This window comes from Heptranchias perlo, unplaced genomic scaffold, assembly GCF_035084215.1.
Source record: "Heptranchias perlo isolate sHepPer1 unplaced genomic scaffold, sHepPer1.hap1 HAP1_SCAFFOLD_177, whole genome shotgun sequence".
Classification (NCBI taxonomy): Eukaryota; Metazoa; Chordata; class Chondrichthyes; order Hexanchiformes; family Hexanchidae; genus Heptranchias; species Heptranchias perlo.
The window spans coordinates 542,736-563,824 of NW_027139044.1; the positions used below are offsets into that span (position 1 = coordinate 542,736).

The window sequence follows — 21,089 nt, forward strand, 5'->3', positions numbered from 1 at the left end:
TGTGAATAGCTAGATCTCATGACAATGTGATCTCCTGGACTGGTTTCGATCGCCTGAAGGGGGTCGGAGAGGAATTTTCCAGAGTATTTTTTTCACTTATTGGCCCTGGGTCTTTTCTCTGTGTTTTTGCCTCTCCCAGGAGATTACATGGTTGCGGGGTGGGTGGAAAGAAGTGTTTAGCCGTGATGGTCCTGCCTGCATGGTGTGTGGGGCAGGCTTGATGGACCAGCTGGTCATTTCCTGCCCGTCAATTTCATATCATTTTCAGTCATACTTGTAAATTCTAGCTAGTTCATAAAAAATACACTTGTTCTAACTGGGAAATGATCACCAGAGGACCACTTGTGACCGACATACATTGAGTGTTGCTTGTTATATGGGTAACCTTCCCATTCATTATTAAATCAGCATTTGATCCTAGATAGGAAGAGACAAGCTCATTACTTTTAATAACTCAGCAAATCATAAAATTATTGGCATACAGCAAGCATTTAAACAGATATTATCTAATAATTGTGCCTCATATTATATTTTAATAAAAATCATTACTTTTTCATCTATCTTCCAGGCAGAGTTAATTTATCATTACAGGGCTCTAAGCATGTATGGTTATGAGTTTCTGGCCTAGAAATTTGGGTGCGCATTTCCCTGCACTTGAACGGTGAGGCCCAAGGCACCCCCGACATTGGGTAAGATTCCTAACTCAGATATTGGGCGTCAGGCCTCATTTTAATCAAGCCAGCGAACTGTCGAGAGCAACAGGCTGCTCGCTGGCGAAGCACAATGGAAGATCAGGCAGCTGCTGATGACGCAGTAGCCCTCAGGTAAGTGAGGAAGGTGGAGGACCAGGAAGTGGGGGCGCCCAGAAAGAGGGGGGGATATTGGAATTGGCGCCGATCGGGGAGGGGATTGGTGTCTAGCAGTGGTCCGAGTTCCTCGAATGTGCTCCTCCTGGCTCTGTATTCAGGTAAGCATATTTTAAAAACTTACATTGTTAGTTGCAGCCTAGCAGGCAGTCCCTTTAAGGAATCGTTTGTTAAGCCGCATGTAGACTGGTGCCAGCTGCACTCAGGACAAACCAATCTTATAGTATTAGGCTTCTTATCTGCATATGCAAACGGACCAATGCCGGTTTCAGGCGTGGACCCTGCACGACGATTTTTGGCCTTTACCAATATGGTGTGTGGCACACTTCTGGCTCCAAATGAGCGTGCTCTTCCTGCCTGTCATACTGGAGGCTTACGGGTCTGATTGGCACCCAAAAAATGGGGCTGCACAGTTGAATTTCTAGGCCTATGTCACTATGTCGGTGGACCTACCACTGTAATTCTTCAATTTGCTATGATGATTTTTGATGAATTTTGTGCTCTTCAAGGTGAGGGATGTCAGCGCTAGGGAATGGAACTCTCCACTTCAGATACCCAAGCTCCGATCTCAACCTAACCCACCCTTGTGGGAATGAGGTGGGTTTGGGTCGGACCCCTGTCTTACACCCCGCCCAATTTTATTCTCTATTGTCATTAATGGAGCATAAAATCGGACGGGATGTAAAATGAACGTCCGACCCAAATCGGCCTCGTTCCCACCAGGAGATTTGGGTTAAAATCAGGGCTCCAGTGTCAGTATCAGTCACTCCCAGGACAGGTACAACACGGGTTAGATACAGAGTAAAGTTCCCATCAAACACTCCCTGATCAGGTATAGCACAGTTAGATGCAGAGTAAAGCTTCACTGCCTCAACAACGTCTCAACCCCAATTTCAGAAGAGCTTCCCTTCTTGCATCAGTGCGACATTTTTCTATTATCCACACCAGCCATCCTGTGGTAATTAGTGCTGAATAGAGGCAGCTTTCTCCTTATGGGCCCATGTTTACTAGAAATTGGGGTGAGACTTCCGAAACTTATTTCCTGTAGGACCCTTACCAAACCATTGGAATTTTGGGGATGGTGTATTTTTATCTTGTCTTACATAGGATTACATATTAGAATCCACAGCACAGGAACGGGCCATTCGGCCCAACTGGTCTATGCCACTGTTTATTCTCCACCCGAGCCTCCTCCCACTCTGATCATCTCTTCCCACCCTGCTCCCATATTCCCTTCTCCCTCATGTATGCATCAAGCCTCCCCTGAAAGGTATCAATGCTATCTGCTTCTACCACTCCAAGTGTTAGCGAGTTCCCCATTCTCACCACCCTCCTAAATTATTTATTTGATCTGTTAGTAACTATCTTATATTTATGCCCCCTTGTACTGGGCTCCCCCACAAGTGGAAACAGTTTCTCCACATCCACCCTTACGAACCCCTTCATGACCTTTGTCATGAGCCTCTGAAAGTCCACGTGTACCACATCCACTGCATTGTCCTTGTCTACTCTTTCTGTGAGTTCTTCAAAGAATTCATTGAGGTTGGTTAAACATGACCTTCCTTTACAAAAATGTATTATATTCTCTGTCTCTAGATGTTTTGTTATCTGATCTTTTAGCAAAGATTTCCTACCACTGACATTAAACTAACTTGTCTGTGGTTCCCTGAGTTAATCTTATCTCCCTTTTTGAAGATAGGAATTATATTTGCTGTTTGCCAGTCCTCTGGCACTATTCCTTTTTCCACTGAACTTTTAAATATGGATACTAGTGCCTCTGCTATCTCCCCCCTAGTTTCTTTGAGTATCCACGAGTGCAATCCATCTGGCCCCAAGGTCTTGTCCTCCTTAAGTTTGGCTAGTTTGCCTGGGCTCATTAGAGGTTCCTTTAACTCATTCACAAGACATAAGGGGGAAGATTTTCCTCTCCAGCATTTGGTGTAACGGCTGATGATAACTGCTTCTGTCACACCAAGCTCATATGCACTGAAGAGGAAAATATGCCACAAGAGGTTTAAAAACTAACTGCAGTCAGAATTGTAGTGTCAGCTGTGGCTCAGTGGTAGCACTCTCGTCAGAAGGTTGTGGATTCAAGTCCCACTCAAGGTACTTGAGCACATAAAATCTAGGCTGAGACTCCAGTGCAGTACTGAGGGAGTGCTGCACTGTTGGAGGTGCCATCTTTCAGATAAGATGTTAAACCGAGGCCCTGACTGCCCTCTCAGATGGACATAAAAGATCCCGTGGCACTATTTCAAAGAAGAGCAGGAGAGTTTTCCCCATTGTCCTGGCCAATCAATATCCCTCAACCAACATCACTGAAACAGACTATCTGGTCATTATCACATTGCTGCTTGTGGGACCTTGCTGTGTGCAAATTGGCTGCTGCATTTCCTACATTACAACAGTGATTACACTTCAAAAGTATTTCATTGACTGTAAAGTGCTTTGGGACATCCCGAGGTCATGAAAGGCACTATACAAATGCAAGTCTTTCTTTCAAATCTTTAATATAAATGTTGCACGGACAGTCCAATTTGGATTTCAAACAGAAAGGGAGAAGCCAAACCACATTTAAATAAATGCATACTATGTAATTTGCTCAGTTAGGTGTGTGACTACCAGTTACTGTTGAATGTATCTGATAGTTATTCAAATCCAGGAAGCTGTGGCAACTGTTTTCAGGGATATTTAATCAGCCCTAATTGTTCAACAAGCAGAGTTGAGCCCAGTGAAGTGGAGTTGAATCTAGTCAATTGGCACCTTCAGGGAAAGATAGGTTAGATTAACTAGCTCCCCCAGTTAGAAAAAATATACATATATAAAACATATCTGGAAAAAAATGTTAGCATATAGATTGCAACCTTTCACTGTTTTTCTTTTGGGGAGCTGATTAGTATATCTACTGTAAATATATATGTGTGATATGTCAGCTTTGGTCAGTGTAGCTCTCACGTCTGAGTCAGAGGGTTACGAGTTCAAGGTTCACTTCGTCAGCATTTAATCTATGTTGACACTTCAGTGCAATACACAGGGAGTGCTGCATTGTTGGAGGTGGTGTCTTTCAGATGAGACGTTAACCCAAGGTCCCATCTGCTCAAGTGAATATACAAGATCCTATGACACTATTTGAAGAAGAGCAAGAAGTTCTCCCAGTGTCCTGGCCAACATTTATCGCTCAACAAATGCCACACAGCTTAACTATTCATTTATCATGATGTGGAGATGCCGGTGATGGACTGGGGTGGACAAATGTAAGGAATCTTACAACACCAGGTTATAGTCCAACAAATTTATTTTAAAATCACAAGCTTTCGGAGATTATCCCCTTGTGATTTTAAAATAAATTTGTTGGACTATAACCTGGTGTTGTAAGATTCCTTACATTCATTTATCAGACAGGTTGTTTGTGGGACCTTGTTGAGTACAAACTTAGTTGCCTGTTTGTCTACATAATAACAGTAATGGCACTTTAAAAAGTAACTCATTAGCTATGAAGTGCATTGACAATGTTTATAATTTATATTTTCTTATTATATTGCTGTTATATAGTCACCTTTTGTTCGATAAATTCAATTGATAGTTAAAAATCTAAAATGAGGTTGATGTTGTGATGCTCTACCTGTTTTTGAAGATAGAAGGCGGCACAGAATAGACGCAATAATTAAAGTAATTAACAGAAACGTACCTAGAGACAGGGCCAGTGAAGATACCCATGAGAGCTTAGGGAGCTAAGGCTCAACCTATGAGACTAATCTAACAATACAGAAGCTGAGGTATCTAAAGTAAGAGAGGCAAAAAAAAGACCCATAAACAAAATGACATCTTTTACCATTCTTTAGTTTTACTTCTGTCCTTTTAATTTAAAAAAAATGACTTTAGTCTAAAATCTGAGTGCTAATCATCAGAGGGATTCACTTGGATTACCACTCAGCTGAAGAATCCAGGGTATAGTGATATGAATTCAGCCTCCTCAAACCACCAGCATCTGTAGCTCCTCCAAGCCAGATTTCCTGTTGTCATCATCTATACTTCAAAATATTAAAAAGCAGAAAGCCACTAAAGCTTCTTAATAATCTTTATTTATAAATGTTCAAGGTTTTTCAAATTGTTTCAATTTATCAGCTCTGTGATTGATTGGCACCTAAATCCACAGGTATGACTGACAACTTTATGCTGAGCACCAGTAACCTGGATTACTAGGTACGCAGTTGAACTTTAATTTCCCAATGGAAGGTGTTGACTCTTTCCGTCTGCCCTGTCAGGTGGGTGTGAAAGATCTCATGGCACTATTTTGAAGAAGAGTAGGGAAGTTTATCCCTCAACCAACATCACTAAAATACAGATTATCTGGTCATTATCACATTGCTGTTTGTGGGACCTTGCTGTGTGTAAATTGGCTGCCGTGTTTCCTCCATTATAACAGTGACTACACTTCAAAAGTACTTCATTCGCTGTAAAGTGCTTTGGGACATCCTGAGGTCGTGAAAGGTGTGATATAAATGCAAATCCTTCTTTCTTTCTTGCTGGTTCCACAGGTATCCACAGCCTCCCAGTACCTCACCAAAATGGCCATTCTTCATATCTGAGCTCCAAAAAGCACACGTCAGCAAACTATTTGATTGAGGACAGTTTGACAACTGTACCTGGCACTGTTAGAAAGAACTTGCATTGATATAGTGCCTTTCATGACCTCAGGACTTCCCAAAGCACTTCACAGCCAATTAATTACTTTTTGAAGTGCAGTCACTGTTGTAACATTGGAAACGCGGGCAAGGTTGCAAGTTCCCACAAACAGCAATTTGATAAATGATCAGAATACCTGTTTTAGTGATGTTGGTTGAAGGATAAATGTTGGTCAGGACACCAGGAAAACTCACTTTCTCTTCCTCGAATAGTACCACGGAACATTTTACATCCACCTGAGAGGGCATACAGGGCCTTGATTTAACGCTTCAGCCAACAGATAGCACCTTCTGACAGTGCAGCGTTCCCTCAGTACTACACTGCAGTGTCAGCCTAGACTATGTGCTCAAGTGTCTGGACTGAGGCTTAAACCGACCACCTTCTGAATTGGAGGCAAGTGTGGTACTACTGAGGCAAGGCTAACACCTACTCCCAGGTACAGTCTATTTTCCAGCAGGGATCACTGGATAGCAAACAAGAGCTGCACGCTCGGCTGATTTTATTTCCACTCCCTAGCCCTGGGGACTGAGAGCAATCGTAGCACCCCATCCCCTGAAACCAGCTCACAGCACAGATCAGGGATTGAATCTCGTAGTCTTTGGGCTGGATGGTTTTGTACCTTTATTGGTGGAGCTATTTGCTGTTGAATTTGTGAATGAAACTGGGAATGCTTCCCTATTACAGAGTAAGGAGCAATTGTATTTGTAAGGTATAAATATATTTACATTACCAATATATTACAGAGCTAGAAATTTAAAGTAACTGCACCAAATTGTTAAAAAAATCCTGGTTTTGCAGCTATGGGACTCGGGAGTATGGAAGTATAACCAGGGTCCCTGCAGCTGAATAAATTACACAAATAAAAGACAATGAATGAAAGTGTAATCCAATACTCAGACTTACTGTATAAAATACACTGTGTGCAAAATTTATCAATATTGTAATCCCGTGTCTGAACTTTCAAGCTCATACACTATACAAAACCCATCAACTAAATCCTTGGCATTTTCATACAGGATCCAATTGCATTCTTGGAATAAATATCCAAAAGGATTTGGAATTTGTGAGGGATTATTTTTAAAGGTCTGTTGTAACTGTGTATGTTTTTTTGTGTTTTCAGTGTAGGGTTGTCTTACTGTGGACAATGTTGTAACATGTACCAATCTATGGAACGATTGATAGATAACTGTTCAACAGGACATTGAATGCAGAGAAACATGCACTCAAGAACTTCATAACTAAATATTAGCGAATGTCTTTGGTCTCACAAATTATATTACACTTTAACTGCATTTTGGTTGACATTTTAATCCAACAGAGCAGTGGGCCGGAGAGAAAGTACAACAGTTCAGGGCCCTCTGGCTATACTTATAAAAATAATTCTGAAGCCGCCCCATTGGCCTAGTGGGTAAACCTGGTGTGGTGCTAAAGCCATACAGACCATGGAAGTTCCCAGGTTGAATTTCCAGACTGTGAAAGAAAGACTTGCATTCATATAGCGCCTTCCACAACCTCAGGACGTCCCAAAGCGCTTTACAGCCAATGAAGTACTTTTGAAATGTAATCACTGTTGTAATATAGGGAAACGCTGTAGCCAGTTTGCACACAGCACAATCCCACAAACAGCAATGTGATCATGACCAGAAAATCTGTTTTAGTGATGCTGGTTGAGGAATAAATATTAGCCAGGATATCAGGGCAAACTTATTCTTCGAAGCAGTGCCATAGAATCTTTTACATTCACCTGAAACAGCAGACAGGGCCTTGGTTTAACATTTCATCCAAAAGAGAGCACTTACAATAGTGCAGCACTCCATTGGAGTATCAGTCTTGATTTTGTGCTTATGTCACTGGTGTGGGACTTGAACCCATAGCCAGCTGATGCAGAGGCAAGAACACTACCATTGAGCCATGGCTGTGTTCAGTTAGTTTAGCTTAACTGGGACAGCAATTGAGGTGCTACAAATGTTGTTAGCACCCCGGGACATGAGAGGGGAAAAATCATCCAGAACTTGTGCTCCTGATTGCTGCCTAGTCTTCTGGAAAGCACACATTCAACACACATGTGAACAACAATGGTGTTGATACTCTGTATAGTTAATGTTGCTGCTACTCATCGACTGGGCATGTTTATGAAGATTGACTACTTAGGTGAGGTATGAGAGGGACTGCTGACACAGGTGGAACCATACTCCAGCATGAGTTTGTACCTTCAGAAGAGGAGGAGAGACAAAGGATGTTACCACGGACACTACTAAACAGAGATCAGCCAATCAGAAATAACTGGGAGAAGAAATCCCTGATATCTGATTATCCATTTAATACTTACTTTATTCACCAAAAGCATCTGGTGTGGTAGACTTGATGAATACCCAACGGGCAGTGATAGCATCTGAACAATAAACCAACGAATGGGAACGGGGCTCCGGATAGACCTGAGCACTTCAAGATTGGCTTATTTCCCAACTTGTGTTGAATATCTGGAAATAACGTGGGTACAAAACTCTGCCATCGTAACAATGCAGGGGTGGAATTTCCATCTCGCGAGTGACTTATGTGCCTACCCTGCTGTAATTTACAGTGTCAGGCAATTAGCTTATTGTGAGTGGGCATCCATGCCACTATCAGCACAGCTGGGTACCCACTAGGTAAGAGGGGATGTAAAAGATCCCATGCCACTATTCGAAGAAGAGCCGAGGAGTTCTCCTCGTGTCCTGGCCAATAATTACCCCTCAATCAACATCACTAAAAGAGATTATCTGGTTGTTATCTCATTGCTGTTTGGGGGATCTTGCTGTGTGATAAATTGGCTGCCACGATTCCTACATTACTCCAGTGACTACACTTCAAAAGTACTTCATTGACTGTAAAGCGCTTTGGGACGTCCTGAGGTTATGAAAGGTGCTATATGAATGCACGTTCTTTTTCTCAGGTGCTCCAGCCGTATTATGGGTTTAAATAGGAAATGGGGCCCAAGTGAACCTCTCCACATTCACTTGCAGGCTCTATGCACCAACCATGCAGTCACTATATTTCATCAGCAGTAATAGGCAGCGGGGATCATGCATAATGTGGATTAATTGCTATGGTATTACAGATAAACCGAAAGTCTGTAAGACTGATATATAATTACAAGTCTGTGGAATTCTCATTAATTTCTTAGAATTGTTTGATCCTTGGGAACTGCAGCTGTCGTAATCAGTTCCGCATGCTATTTATTAAATTATGGTCATGCTATACTTTTTCTTTAAAGTAACCTTTACTCCATGGCCTTTTTTGGGCCATATACAATCTTGTACCAAGAGGGTGAGCAGATGACCTCCTCCTGACACCCCACCGATGGCCCTGTGAAACTCACGCTATGAAGTGTGGGACGGTGGTTCATACAATCATAGAATGATACAGCATAGAAGGCTGCCATTCGGCCCATGTGCCTGTGCTGGCTTTTTGAAAGAGCTATTCAATTAGTCCCACTCCCCTGCCCTTTCTCCAAAGCCCTGCAAATTTTTTCCCTTCAAGTATTATTCCAATTCCCTTTTGAAAGTTACTATCGGATCTGCTTCCACCTCCCTTTCAGGCAGTGCATTCCAGATCATTACAACTCACTGCGTAAAAAACATTTTCGCCTCCCCCCAGCCCCAGCTTTTTTGCCAATTACCTTAAATCTGTGTCCTCTGGTTAGTGACCCTTCTGCCATTGGAAACAATTTCTCCTTATTTACCCTATTTCATGACTTTGAACACCTCTCTTAAATCCCCCCCTTACCCTTCTGTGGTCTAAGGAGAACAACCCCAGCTTCTCCAGTCTCCCCACATAACTGAAGTCCCTCATCTATGGTACCATTCTAGTAAATCTCTCTAAGGCCTTGACATCCTTCCTAAAGTGTGGTGCCCAGAATTGGACACAATACTCCAGCTGGGGCCTAACCAGTGATTTGTAAAGGTTTAGCATAACTTCCTTGCTTTTGTACCCCACAAGAATGATCTGGTTTCCACCTGCCACCATCACAGGACTGAAATCAGGAATTCAGCATATAGAGGAATGCAGGCATGAACCTGCAGCTGATGGCATTGCATCAAGCACGTTAGAGTGCCAACCTACTGTCCCATCCACTTGCCCATATCACAATTCATAGCTGCAGGGAACTTTGCTATTCTGCAGCAACTTTAAAATGTTGCATGTAAAAATCCTTGGTTTGGTTTGACCGGAAAATCTAGGCTATAGTATCTTTATAAAAAGCCGACATTATTGCATTTCATTGGCTGCTTTGTATAGGAGGAGCGTGCAGTACGGGAACTGAACTGGAAGATGGATTATCACCTGCCTGGTTACAGGAAGCTGTCAGCCTCCAAACAAAATGCAGGTGGGTTCTTTACTTCCTATTTACCATGTGTTATCAGTCGCTCAATGAATAGCCCATCTCCCAGTGAAAGCCTATGTTCTTTTCTCAAAAAAAAACTCCCTGAAATTAATTACACGATGTCACGCTTGGTTTTATCTTATTTGGAAATAATTTATTACTCTTTCTGCTGGATCTATTAGTGCACAGATCAGTGTAATTATTCATTTGCAAAGAAGCTCAAGGGTAATTAGATGAAGGAAGTTTAATACCCAATTGTGTTAGTGTCCGCATTTGGGAGCACTTTTACATAAAGGAATAATTGTCCACTGATTTGGATACAAGGACCATTTTATCAGCAGAAAAACAGTTGATGTTTATGCAAAAAATATTGTTACATTCCATAATAGTTTGGTTTAACACAAAATTTCAATTTGTTAATTGTTTAAATTCAGTTAGTTCCCTGATTCAGTGTTGAATGGTACAGTGTCACGTTTCTGCATTTTCTGACCATTTTCCAACAGAAAGGATTTGGGGGGAAAAACTCACTTATATATACCGGCACTGGGAATTTCCTTGAGGTGGGTGGGAGTGATGTTTCTTCCAGTCAGCCACCGGAAGATTGGAGAAAACCCTGTTTACATGGGTATCTGGAGATTCGGCTGGAGTTACAGTGACCAATTGAGAGGAGCCCCAAGGGAATTACCAGCGTGGGTTTTGAAAAACAATGGCCCAGATTTTGCTGGAGTGGGTCATCTTGTAGCTTGCCGTGTTCATTAGACTTGTGTGTGCACGTTTAGGTTTTAAAATTTGTTGCCCACAAAGTTGCTGGAAATGCGAGCTGGTAACAGCATGATAAAGGCAATGGGGCATCTGGGACCTTAGTGAACAACAGGACAAACAGGGTATCTCCTTAACAAAAACAGAAAATGCTGGAGAAGCTCAGCAAGTCAGGCAAGTGGAGAAAGAAACAGAGTTAATGTTTCAGGTTGAAGACCTTTCATTTTTCTTTGTGAGAAGAGCAGAACTTCTTCAAGGCGGGGAAAAGTGTATCTCCTTAATCATTGAGATTAAAGAATTGTGAAATAAACAGAGGAATGACGGAGCAAGAGGGTGAATTAGAGCGGGTGAATTCAATGTCAAATTAGGTACAGAAAGAGAAATAAAGAGAGGGAAAGAAAGATTGGATTAAGAGAGAGAGAGAGAAAAGAGACAGAAAGGAAAAGTAAGAAAACGTCGAAAACATTTTAAATTTGACATTTTAAAAATCTCCAACAATTCACGACCTGAAGGAATGAGACTCCACACTTATAATTGTTCACATTCTGGGCAAAAGAGGTTGATTAGCAGTCATTAACAATTATCACATCGTTAAAAGGGAATTAGGGGTTACGGGGAGCTGGCAGGAAATTGGACATGAATTTAGATTTGAGGTTAGGATCAGATCAGCCATGATCTTATTGAATGGCGGAGCAAGCTCGAGGGGCCGATTGGCCTACTCCTGCTCCTATTTCTTATGTAAAAGGATACTTATGCTATTAATTACTGGACTTAACTTTCTGTGGCGAGTTTAATGGGCAATTAATGTGAAAATGCAGCAACTTCTTGAAACTCACGGTGAGTTTAAGGGCGAGATGCTGCTCTCGTGAAGCTAACGGCTGAGCGGCGCTAATCGGCCAGCAACTTGCGGCGATTCGTAATTCACGGGGTATCTCTTCCTCGCCACAAGTTGCTGGCCGATTTGCACGTTAATAATGGCGTACATCAAAAGTTATTTAATGTGCTATTCAGAAGGTGCTTCTCCCAGAGACTAAACAATAAGCAATTTGTTAGTTTGTATATTTGGAAAAACACTTCTCACCATTATGTTGGAAAACGCTCAACTCAGGGTTGATTAAGACGCTGAGGTTGCAAACAGTCTGGGTCAGCTTGAGACAGTGGCTAGGGAGGGAGAGGGGGTGGGAATGGAATTGATGGCGAGGGAACAGTCCGTGGCATGGGATGAAGTCAATGGCTTCAATTTTCCCAATGTTTAGCTGGAGAAAATTGCAGCTCATCCAAGACTAAATATCAGACAAGCGTCTGACATTAGAAAGTACAGTGGAGTCAAGGGTGGACTTTTTGAGGAGGGCGATGATGACAGTGGACCTGACAGGGAGGGGGACAATGTCTAAGGAGAGGGAACCATTTAGAATGCCAGCTAGCATGGAGGCCAGGAAGGAAAGTTGGGTGGTCAGCAGTTTTTGGAAATGGGGTCAAGGGAGCAAGAGGTGGGTCATGGATAAGACATGGGGGGTAGTGGAGATGAGAGAGAAGCTAGAGGAACACAAAAAGAAGCAGACGGAGGATCAGGGCTAAGGTGGGAGAAGGCCTGGGGAGAGGTTTAGCTTGGTGGGCAAGGGGAATGTGGTGAAAGTAGCAGAGGCAGTTGAATGGATGGTCTCCATATTGGTGACAAAGAAATCTATTAGCTCCTTGTACTTGTTGGAGGTGAGCATGGAGATTTCAGGGGAGAGGGGTTTAAGGAAATGGTTGGTAGCGGAGAGAAGAAGCTGGTGGTTATATTTGCTCTCCATAATGACTCTAAAGCAGTGGGCTGTTTTGGCAGAGAAGAGTGAGACCCGTTAAAGCTTGATGTAATCCAGTCAGATTTGGTAATAGATAGGTAAGCAACTTGTGTTCGGAACTTAGGAACAGGAGGAGGCCATTCAGCCCCTCGAGCCTGCTCCACCATTCAATTCGATCATGTCTGATCCGGACTTCGACTCCATTTTCCCGCCTTAGCTCCATATCCCTTGATACCCTTACCTAACAAAAATCTATCGATCTCAGTCATGAAAGCTCCAATTGACCCCCAGCAACTGCAACCTTTCGGGGAGAGAGTTCCAATTTTCTACTACTCTTTATGTGAAAAAGTGCTTCCTGATTTCCCTCCTAAATGGCTCAGCTCTACTTTTTGTCCCCTCATTCTTGATTCCCTCATCAGAGGAAATAATTTTTCTGTATCTACCCTATAGAATCCTTTTAACATTTTAAACACCTTGATCGGAACACCTCTCAATCTTCTAAACTCAAGGTATTACTAGTCAAGTTTATGCAACCTGTCCTCATAATTTAATCTTCTATGTCCTGGTATTATTATGATAGGCCCGGTATCATCCAGATACACCATTGAGAAAGCAAAGATGGGGGCCGTACCAGCAGAAACAACCAGGATGAGAGACAGTGAAGGTTTTGTCGGGTACAAGGACATTAAAGGTGGAGTTGAGGAAGTTGCGGTGATCAATCACTGCAGAGGGATCATGGCAAATGGAGAGCCAGTTGGGAGTTTAAGAGAACAGTTGGGAGTTTAAGAGAACAGTTGGGAGTTTAAGAGAACAGTTGTAAGTGACTTGGGGGAGAGTTTTTTGAAAGGTTGGACTCAGAAGCAAATGAGGTTGGAAGAAGGTAGGGGATGTGTGCGGAGAGGGAAACGAGACAATGATCAAAAATGGCCTCGTCAGTGATCGAAACACTGGAGTAGGGAGGGACCACAAGAGACGGGAGATCGCAGAGATGGCAATCAATATGAGTAGGGAAGTTTATGTGGAGTGAAAGATTTAGAGACGACAGAAGGGAGGTGAATTCAAAGGAGAGAGGACAAGATGGAGAGTTAAATCACTGATAAACTGAAGTTCCTCTCTGCACTATTTTATGTGAAACGAGTTAATGACTCCACTAAAATAACAGAGAAAAAAATTGCAGGCAAAGGCATTAAGGGGGCAATTTTAAGCGCCCCCCTCCCCCGGGACAGGCCGGGCGTGGGGGGGGGTTTAAAATTCTGAAAAATCTGTAACCTGCCCCCCAACCCGCCGCAAACGCACCTACTTCCGGATAACTGGGGCTGGTAGTGGGGGCGGGCGAGTAACCCACTCTGGAGAGGCGGGTCAGTTATTTAAATATGTTAATGAGGCTGCGTGCCTCAGGTTGTAGCAGACTTTTACATTTAACCGCTGTGGGTCAGTGCTTGGGAAACCTGTCAGCTGAAGGGAGGTGAGAATGGCCAGATCCAGCAGGTAAGTGCTTTTTCAGCACTGCTTGTGGGCCAAGAGGAGCAGGAATGCTTTCTTCTGTTCCACCCCCCCCCCCCCCACCCCGCCAAAAGCTAATCTGCCGTGATCTGACCCCCGCCCCCGCGATCCGAAGCCCCTCCCATCTCTTTCCCCCCGCCTCACGATCTCCCCCCGTGATCTCTCCCTCCCTCCTTTCTGGCCCCCAGCTGCGGCCTTCTACCGCAGGCCTACCCACCCGACAACCTCTCAATCTGGTCAGCTGTTGGCCGGGAAACGGAGAAAAAAATTCAAATGATGTCCCGTTGTTAAATTGGGCAGGATCTCCGCATTCCCCGTCATTCCGGGTTTCGCGGCGCTACAACCTCCCTCCCCGCCTCCCCTTAAATATCAGGGCCTTAAGTGTCTATTGCTGCATTCCCCATCATTAACATCCCTCCCCCTTATCAGTGAACCAAAAGACAACAAGAAATGTTGAAAATATCTCCACCACAGGCAACAGACGTGAGTGTGATACATTTCTAAGCAAAGCTGAAGAATAATTACCAGGAGCCAGCATAGACGGGGGGAGGAGGGAGTGAGTCAGCCACATAGGAGCTTGGCTGGGAACTGATAAAAACTCATCATCACCTACGCTGGCTAGGGGATTGAACTGTCATCCTTCAATAGACTTCAATACACCAGTTCTATAGGTGTGAACCTCAAGTTAGTACCTCAGCTGTTCTATTATGAGGCTATTCCTAATTACTGCATTTAACAGTAATTAACACTCCTATATTAACAGTCAGATTGACTATTTAAAAGCTGTCATACATCATCAGTCATAGGAATTATCTTTGAAACCAGTAGTGCAGTTATAATGCATGCTCAACTTTCCCTGCACAGTGCAGCTCTATACCACAGCTATATTAAAGCAAGAGAAACAAACTTTTAACCAAGCAATACCTCAGTGATTGGGTGGTATGTTATATTATAGAAAGGTAAGCTTGGTTCCAATTATTCGCAGTTGCACTCTCCAGTCTCCTTAAATTATAAAATCTTGCTTCTTAAAGAAAGATTGTGCAATCAGAAGGCCAAATGAGCTGTAGTGATAGTAGCCTAGAAATTCGACCGGGCGCGAAAATGGACGGGCCTGTTAGTGTTGATTCAGACAGCATGTAATATTCATGGTGTATGCTCATTATCATCATTCAGGCCTGTAGCCAGCACTGCTATTTATTGCTGCACACTTGTTTGGGGGGCCAGATATTGGGTCTCTCTGATGCCAGTTAAAGGCAGTCAACGCCTGTTAAAGGCGAAGTGCACTCTGGTTGCAGACACCAGGAAAACACTTGGAAGGAGAGAAATGGCTGCTAGACCTACATATCGTGCCCCCAGGTTTTCTGTTGCAGCCTTGGAGGCCCTGGTACAGGGAGTGGACAGGAGAAGGTAAATCCTCTTCCCCATAGGGCAGAAAGTTCCCCAGTCAGCTATTCCGTCACCAGTGGGAAGATGTGGCAGAAGAAGTGAATAGAATCATAGCAAGTTACGGCACAGAAGGAGGCCATTCAGCCATTGTGTCCGTGCCGGCTGAAAAAGAGCTATCAAGCTTAATCCCACTTTCCAGCATTTGGTCCGTAGCCCTGTAGGTTACGGCACTTCAAGTGCACATCCAAGTACTTTTTAAATGAGTTGAGGGTTTCTGTCTCTACCACCCTTTCAGGCAGTGAGTTCCAGACCCCCACCACCCTCTGGGTGAAAAGATTTCTCCTCAGCTCCCCTCTAATCCTTCTACCAACTACTTTAAATCTACGCCCCCTGGTCACAGACCACTCTGCTAAGGGAAATAAGTCCTTCCTATCCACTCTATCTAGTCCCGTCAAACCAGGAGCTCAGCTCCAAGGACATGGTTCCATTGTCGGAAAAAGGCCAATGACCTCTTCAGGGTTGTCAAGGTAACAATACCGCTCTCTTACTCTCTGCTCACACCTCCACTACCTCAATGTTGCAGAGCATGGAGGAGTCCAGCTCCAATTTGTGTCACGGCTACACGCAGAGCATGGAAATCATTGCGTCCAACATGGAGCGCTAGGTCAGCTCCATCAACACAACAGTGGTGCCCAACATCATATAACATCTCCTGACAGCTCTCACAGCTGCCGTGAAAGCTCAGACAACTGCCACCTTGGCGTTGACTGTTGACAGTGGCTTCCAGACTTTCACGTCACTCCTGAACTCTGTTCTTGAGCAGAGCCGCGGGAGTGCTGAGGCGCAGTCCCAGGAGAGGGAACTTAGCTCCATGGGAAAGGAACCTCTCTCAGGATGACAGCGTGCCTGCTCCCCACCACCCACTCCACCAGTGCCCTTGTCAATACCACACATCCAGTTGGACTAGGCCGCCCTGACCCAGGCCGAGATGCTGCAATCTGTAGCCGGACCCTGAAGGCCCAGAGCTGCTCAAGGTCGCCCACCACGGCCATCTGAAGTGTTCTCAATGGAAGCTCAGCAGCTCCCCACCTCCTAAGCTGAAGACACTGGGGATACACTTCATAGGAGCACTAGGAGAGGGAAACAAGCACACAAGACAGGCACTAAGTGCTTGCACAAGGGTGATTCTTAATTATTCCTGTTCACTGTTGGATGGAGATGGAATTGCGTTGTTTGATGAATTTGTTTTTTGTTCTGGATTTGTGATGTTTACATTTGTGGTGAAGTGAGGGCAAGAACCATAAGGCTGGACTGAAGGAAGACAATCAGAGAGTGGTAGTAAAGACAGTGCTAAGGATTATGTGATTGTTGATGTACTGGGGATGGGAGGGATGGTTCGGTGAAACACTTTTCGATGAGCTGCTCTCAGAGCTCCGGCAGCGAGTGGCATTGGTGATCGATGCTTCTCCTGCTCTTCCTCCGCCTCTACTTGTTCCTCCTCATCCTGCTGCACTTCGTGCTGCCCAGGTGGTGGTAAGGACTGGTCCCACAGGATGGTGAAGTTATGCAGCATGCAGCGGACAACCACAAATCTGGATACTTGCTCAGGGATGTATTGCAAAGCTCCTCCGGAACGGTCCAGGCAGCGGAAGCGACTGTTTGCTCAGTTCTGTTTTTTGTAGCGGCATGGCTGTCATTCTGGGCCAGGTCATGAGCCATGTTTTTTTTTTATTCGTTCATTGGAATGTGGGCATCGCTGGCGAGGCTGGCATTTATTGCCCATCCCTAATTGCCCTTGAGAAGGTGGTGGTGAGCCGCCTTCTTGAACCGCTGCAGTCCGTGTGGTGAAACTTCTCCCACAGTGCTGTTGGGAAGGGAGTTCCAGGATTTTGACGCAGCGACGATGAAGGAACGGCGATATATTTCCAAGTCGGGATGGTGTGTGACTTGGAGGGGAACGTGCAGGTGGTGTTGTTCCCATGCGCCTGCTGCTCTTGTCTTTCTAGGTGGTAGAGGTCATGTGTTTGGGAGGTGCTGTCGAAGAAGCCTTGGCGAGTTGCTGCAGTGCATCCTGTAGATGGTACACGCTGCAGCCACTGTGCGCCGGTGGTGAAGAGAGTGAATGTTTAGGGTGGTGGATGGGGTGCCAATCAAGCGGGCTGCTCTGTCCTGGATGGTGTTGAGCTTCTTGAGTGTTGTTGGAGCTGCACTCATCCAGGAAAATGGAGAGTATTCCATCACACTCCTGATTTGTGCCTTACGAAAGGTTTTCGGGAGTCAGGAGGTGAGTCACTCGCCGCAGAATACCCAGCCTCTAACCTGCTCTTGTAGCCGCAGTATTTATGTGGCTGGCCCGGTTAAGTTTCTGGTCAATGGTGACTCCCAGGATGTTGATGGTGGGGGATTCGGCGATGGTAATGCTGTTGAATGTCAAGGGGAGGTGGTTATATTCTGTCTTGTTGGAGATGGTCATTACCTGGCACTTGTCTGGCGCGAATGTTACTTGCCACTTATGAGCCCAAGCCTGGATGTTGTCCAGGTCTTGCTGCATGGTGGGCATGGACAGCTTCATTATCTGAGGGGTTGTGAATGGAACTGAACACTGTGCAATCATCAGCGAACATCCCCGTTTCTGACCTTATGATGGAGGGAAGGTCATTGATGAAGCAGCTGAAGATGGTTGGGCCTGGGACACTGCCCTGAGGAACTCCTGCAGCAATGTCCTGGGGCTGAGATGATTGACCTCCAACAACCACTATCATCTTCCTTTGTGCTAGGTATGAATCCAGCCACTGGAGAGTTTTCCCCTGATATCTCCTTATGTGGCTCGGTGTCAAATTTTGTCTGATAATCGCACCCGTGTGGCGCATTGGGACGTTTTACTATGTTAAAGGAGCTTTATAAATGCAAGTTGTTGTTGTTGTTAAATATTTCCCACTGCTGTTCAATCTCTTTCTTTGTCAATATTTTTTTCCAGTTTATCTTCCCTAGTTCTCATCCCCTTGAAATTAGCTCTTTTCCAATCTATTACTTTGGTCTTTGTCTTACTTACATCTTTCTCAGTCATATAGTACAATTTGTTTTGAAATAATATGCTGCTTATACAGTTCGTGTGAAGTGTGCGTGTCTCAGATATGTTTCTCCTTAAGACGGATTTGAATTTAGACTAATTTGGACAGTACCACTGACATAGTTAAGGCCAGTCAAAACTCATTTCCTTCGACGTATTCCTTGTGGAAAATAAACACAGACTGAATTTTCAAGCCAGCTGAGCTGTAGCCCCTGCATTGCCTGATACTCAGTTTCTTGCCATGGTTGGTTGAGCTTCTAGTTGTCATACTATGCCACGAACTGAATCCAGCATCGAAGCAAGGCAGCCTTTCTGGGGGGAGGGGAGGGTTAGGAAGGGTTAAAAAAGGGAGGACAAAGTTAGCCAAACCAAACTCTCCATCTTGGATAGTACCCTCCATTAGCACATGACTGAGCATCACCGAGTACAAATATGGGCCGCCTTGTGAAGCCCATCCTTTCGAGGCTGAAAGGGGCTGCACAAGGAAGAGCACTTAAAGGAGCAAACAATCTTTGCACAAGATTGAGTTGGTTAAACAATAAGTTTGGGCTACTTAATAAATGAAAGATATTTTGTATAGCTTACGTTATTCAGAAGGAGTGAGCAATGGAATAGATATTACTTTGGCAGCAATGCCTAATAAACTGAGGATGGGTTTAATGATTGAAGGATAAGACCGAAGGTATTAACTGAGTACAAACAGTTCTGTTTTTATGCTGGTGGAGTAGAAACAGAAGTTGAGCCAATTTGGAGTGGGGGAGAAGATGGATCCATTAAATTTATTAATGCTTCAATTTGTAAGTAGTTGAGTGGCGAATGCAAGTGGCATTATTTCATATTCGGGCCAGGACTTAACCCACTACTCTTGACTAAAAACAGTGTGATTGAAGTTACATTTTTACAATCTTACAGAAGGAGACAGATCAAAATAATAGCCTGGAGTTTCCGCATGATTTCCGCCCGGATAACAGCTTAATCTGTGTGGAATTAGATCAAATAGCGCAAAAGATCACAGAATTTTAAGCATAAGTGAGTTGTGCCCATAATCACTTCACCCTCGATCTATTACGCTGGTTCAACAGACATAAGAACATAAAAAAGAAATAGGAGCAGGAGTAGGCCATCTGGCCCCTCGAGCCTGCTCTGCCATTCAACAAATGGCTGATCTTCCACCTCAACGTCATTTTCCCGCACTATCCCCATATCCCTTGATGTCTTTAATATCTAGAAATCTATCGATCTCTGTTTTGAATGTACTCAATGACTGAGCCTCCACAGCCCTCTGGGGTAGAGAATTCCAAAGTTTCACCTCCCTCTGAGTGAAGAAATTTCTCCTCATCTCAGTCCTAAATGGCCTACCCTTTATTCTGAGACTGTGACCCCTGGTTCTAGATTCCCCAGCCAGGGGAATCATCCTCCTTGCATCTACACTGTCAATCCCTGTAAGAATTTTATATATTTCAATGAGATCACCTCTCATTCTTCTAAACTCGAGAGAATACAGGCCTCGTCTACTCAATCTCTCCTCATACGACCATCCCGCCATCCCAGGAATCAGTCTGGTGAACCTTTGTTGCACTCCCTCTATGGCAAGTATATCCTTTCTTAGGTAAGGAGACCAAAATTGTACACAATATTCCAGGTGCAGTCTCACCAAGGCCCGATATAATTACAGTAAGACATCTTTACTCCTGTAGTCAAATCCTCTTGTAATAAAGGCCAACATACCATTTGCCTTCTGAATTGCTTGCTGCACCTGCATGTTAGCTTTCAGTGACTCATGTACAAGGACACTCAGGTTCCTTTGAACATCAACATTTCCCAATCTCTCACCATTTAAAAAATACTCTGCATTTCTGTTTTTCCTGCCAAAGTGGATAATGTCACATTTTTCCACATTATATTCCATCTGCCATGTTCTTGCCCACTCACTTAGCCTGACTATATCCCCTTGAAGCCTCTTTGCATCCTCCTCACAACTCACATTCCCACCTAGTTTTGTGTCATCAGCAAACTTGGAAATATTACATTTGGTCCCCTCATTCAAATCATTGATATATATTGAGGATAGCTGGGGCCCAAGCACTGATCCCTGCGGTACCCCACTAGTCACAGTCTGCCAGCCTGAAAAAGACCTGTTTATTCCTACTCTCTGTTTTCTGTCTGTTAACCAATTCTCAATCCATGCCAGTATATTACCCCCAATTCCATGTGCTCTAACTTTGTTCACCAACCTCCTGTGTGGGACTTTATCAAAGGCCTTCTGAAAATCCAAATACACCACATCCACTGGTTCCCCCTTATCTGTTCTACTAGTTACATCCTCAAAGAACTCCAGTAAGTTTGTCAAACATGATTTCCCTTTCATAAATCCACGTTGACTCTGCCAAATCCGATTATTATTTTCTAAATGTCCTGTTATCACATCCTTTATAATAGATTCTAGCTTTTTCCCTACTACTGATGTCAGGCTAACAGGTCTGTAGTTCCCTGTTTTCTCTCTCCTTTCTTAAATAGTGGGGTTACATTTGCTACCCTCCAATCTGCAGGAACCATTCCAGAATCTATAGAACTTTGGAAGATGACAACCAATGCATCCACTATCTGTATAGCCACCTCTTTCAAAACCCTGGGATGTAGATCATCAGGTCCTTGGGATTTATCGACTTTCA

At 44.0% G+C, this 21,089-nt stretch overlaps 1 protein-coding gene across 3 annotated transcripts in view; it reads left to right on the forward strand.

Moving 5' to 3' along the window:
• LOC137309691 (uncharacterized) overlaps nt 1-21,089 on the forward strand; it is a 414,121-nt gene that overhangs the window by 361,066 nt on the left and 31,966 nt on the right. For all 3 annotated transcript variants that reach the window (XM_067977758.1, XM_067977759.1, XM_067977760.1), the window contains one exon: nt 9,828-9,915. In XM_067977758.1, the coding sequence (XP_067833859.1) occupies nt 9,828-9,915 (88 nt within the window). The remainder of the gene's footprint in view (nt 1-9,827; nt 9,916-21,089) is intronic.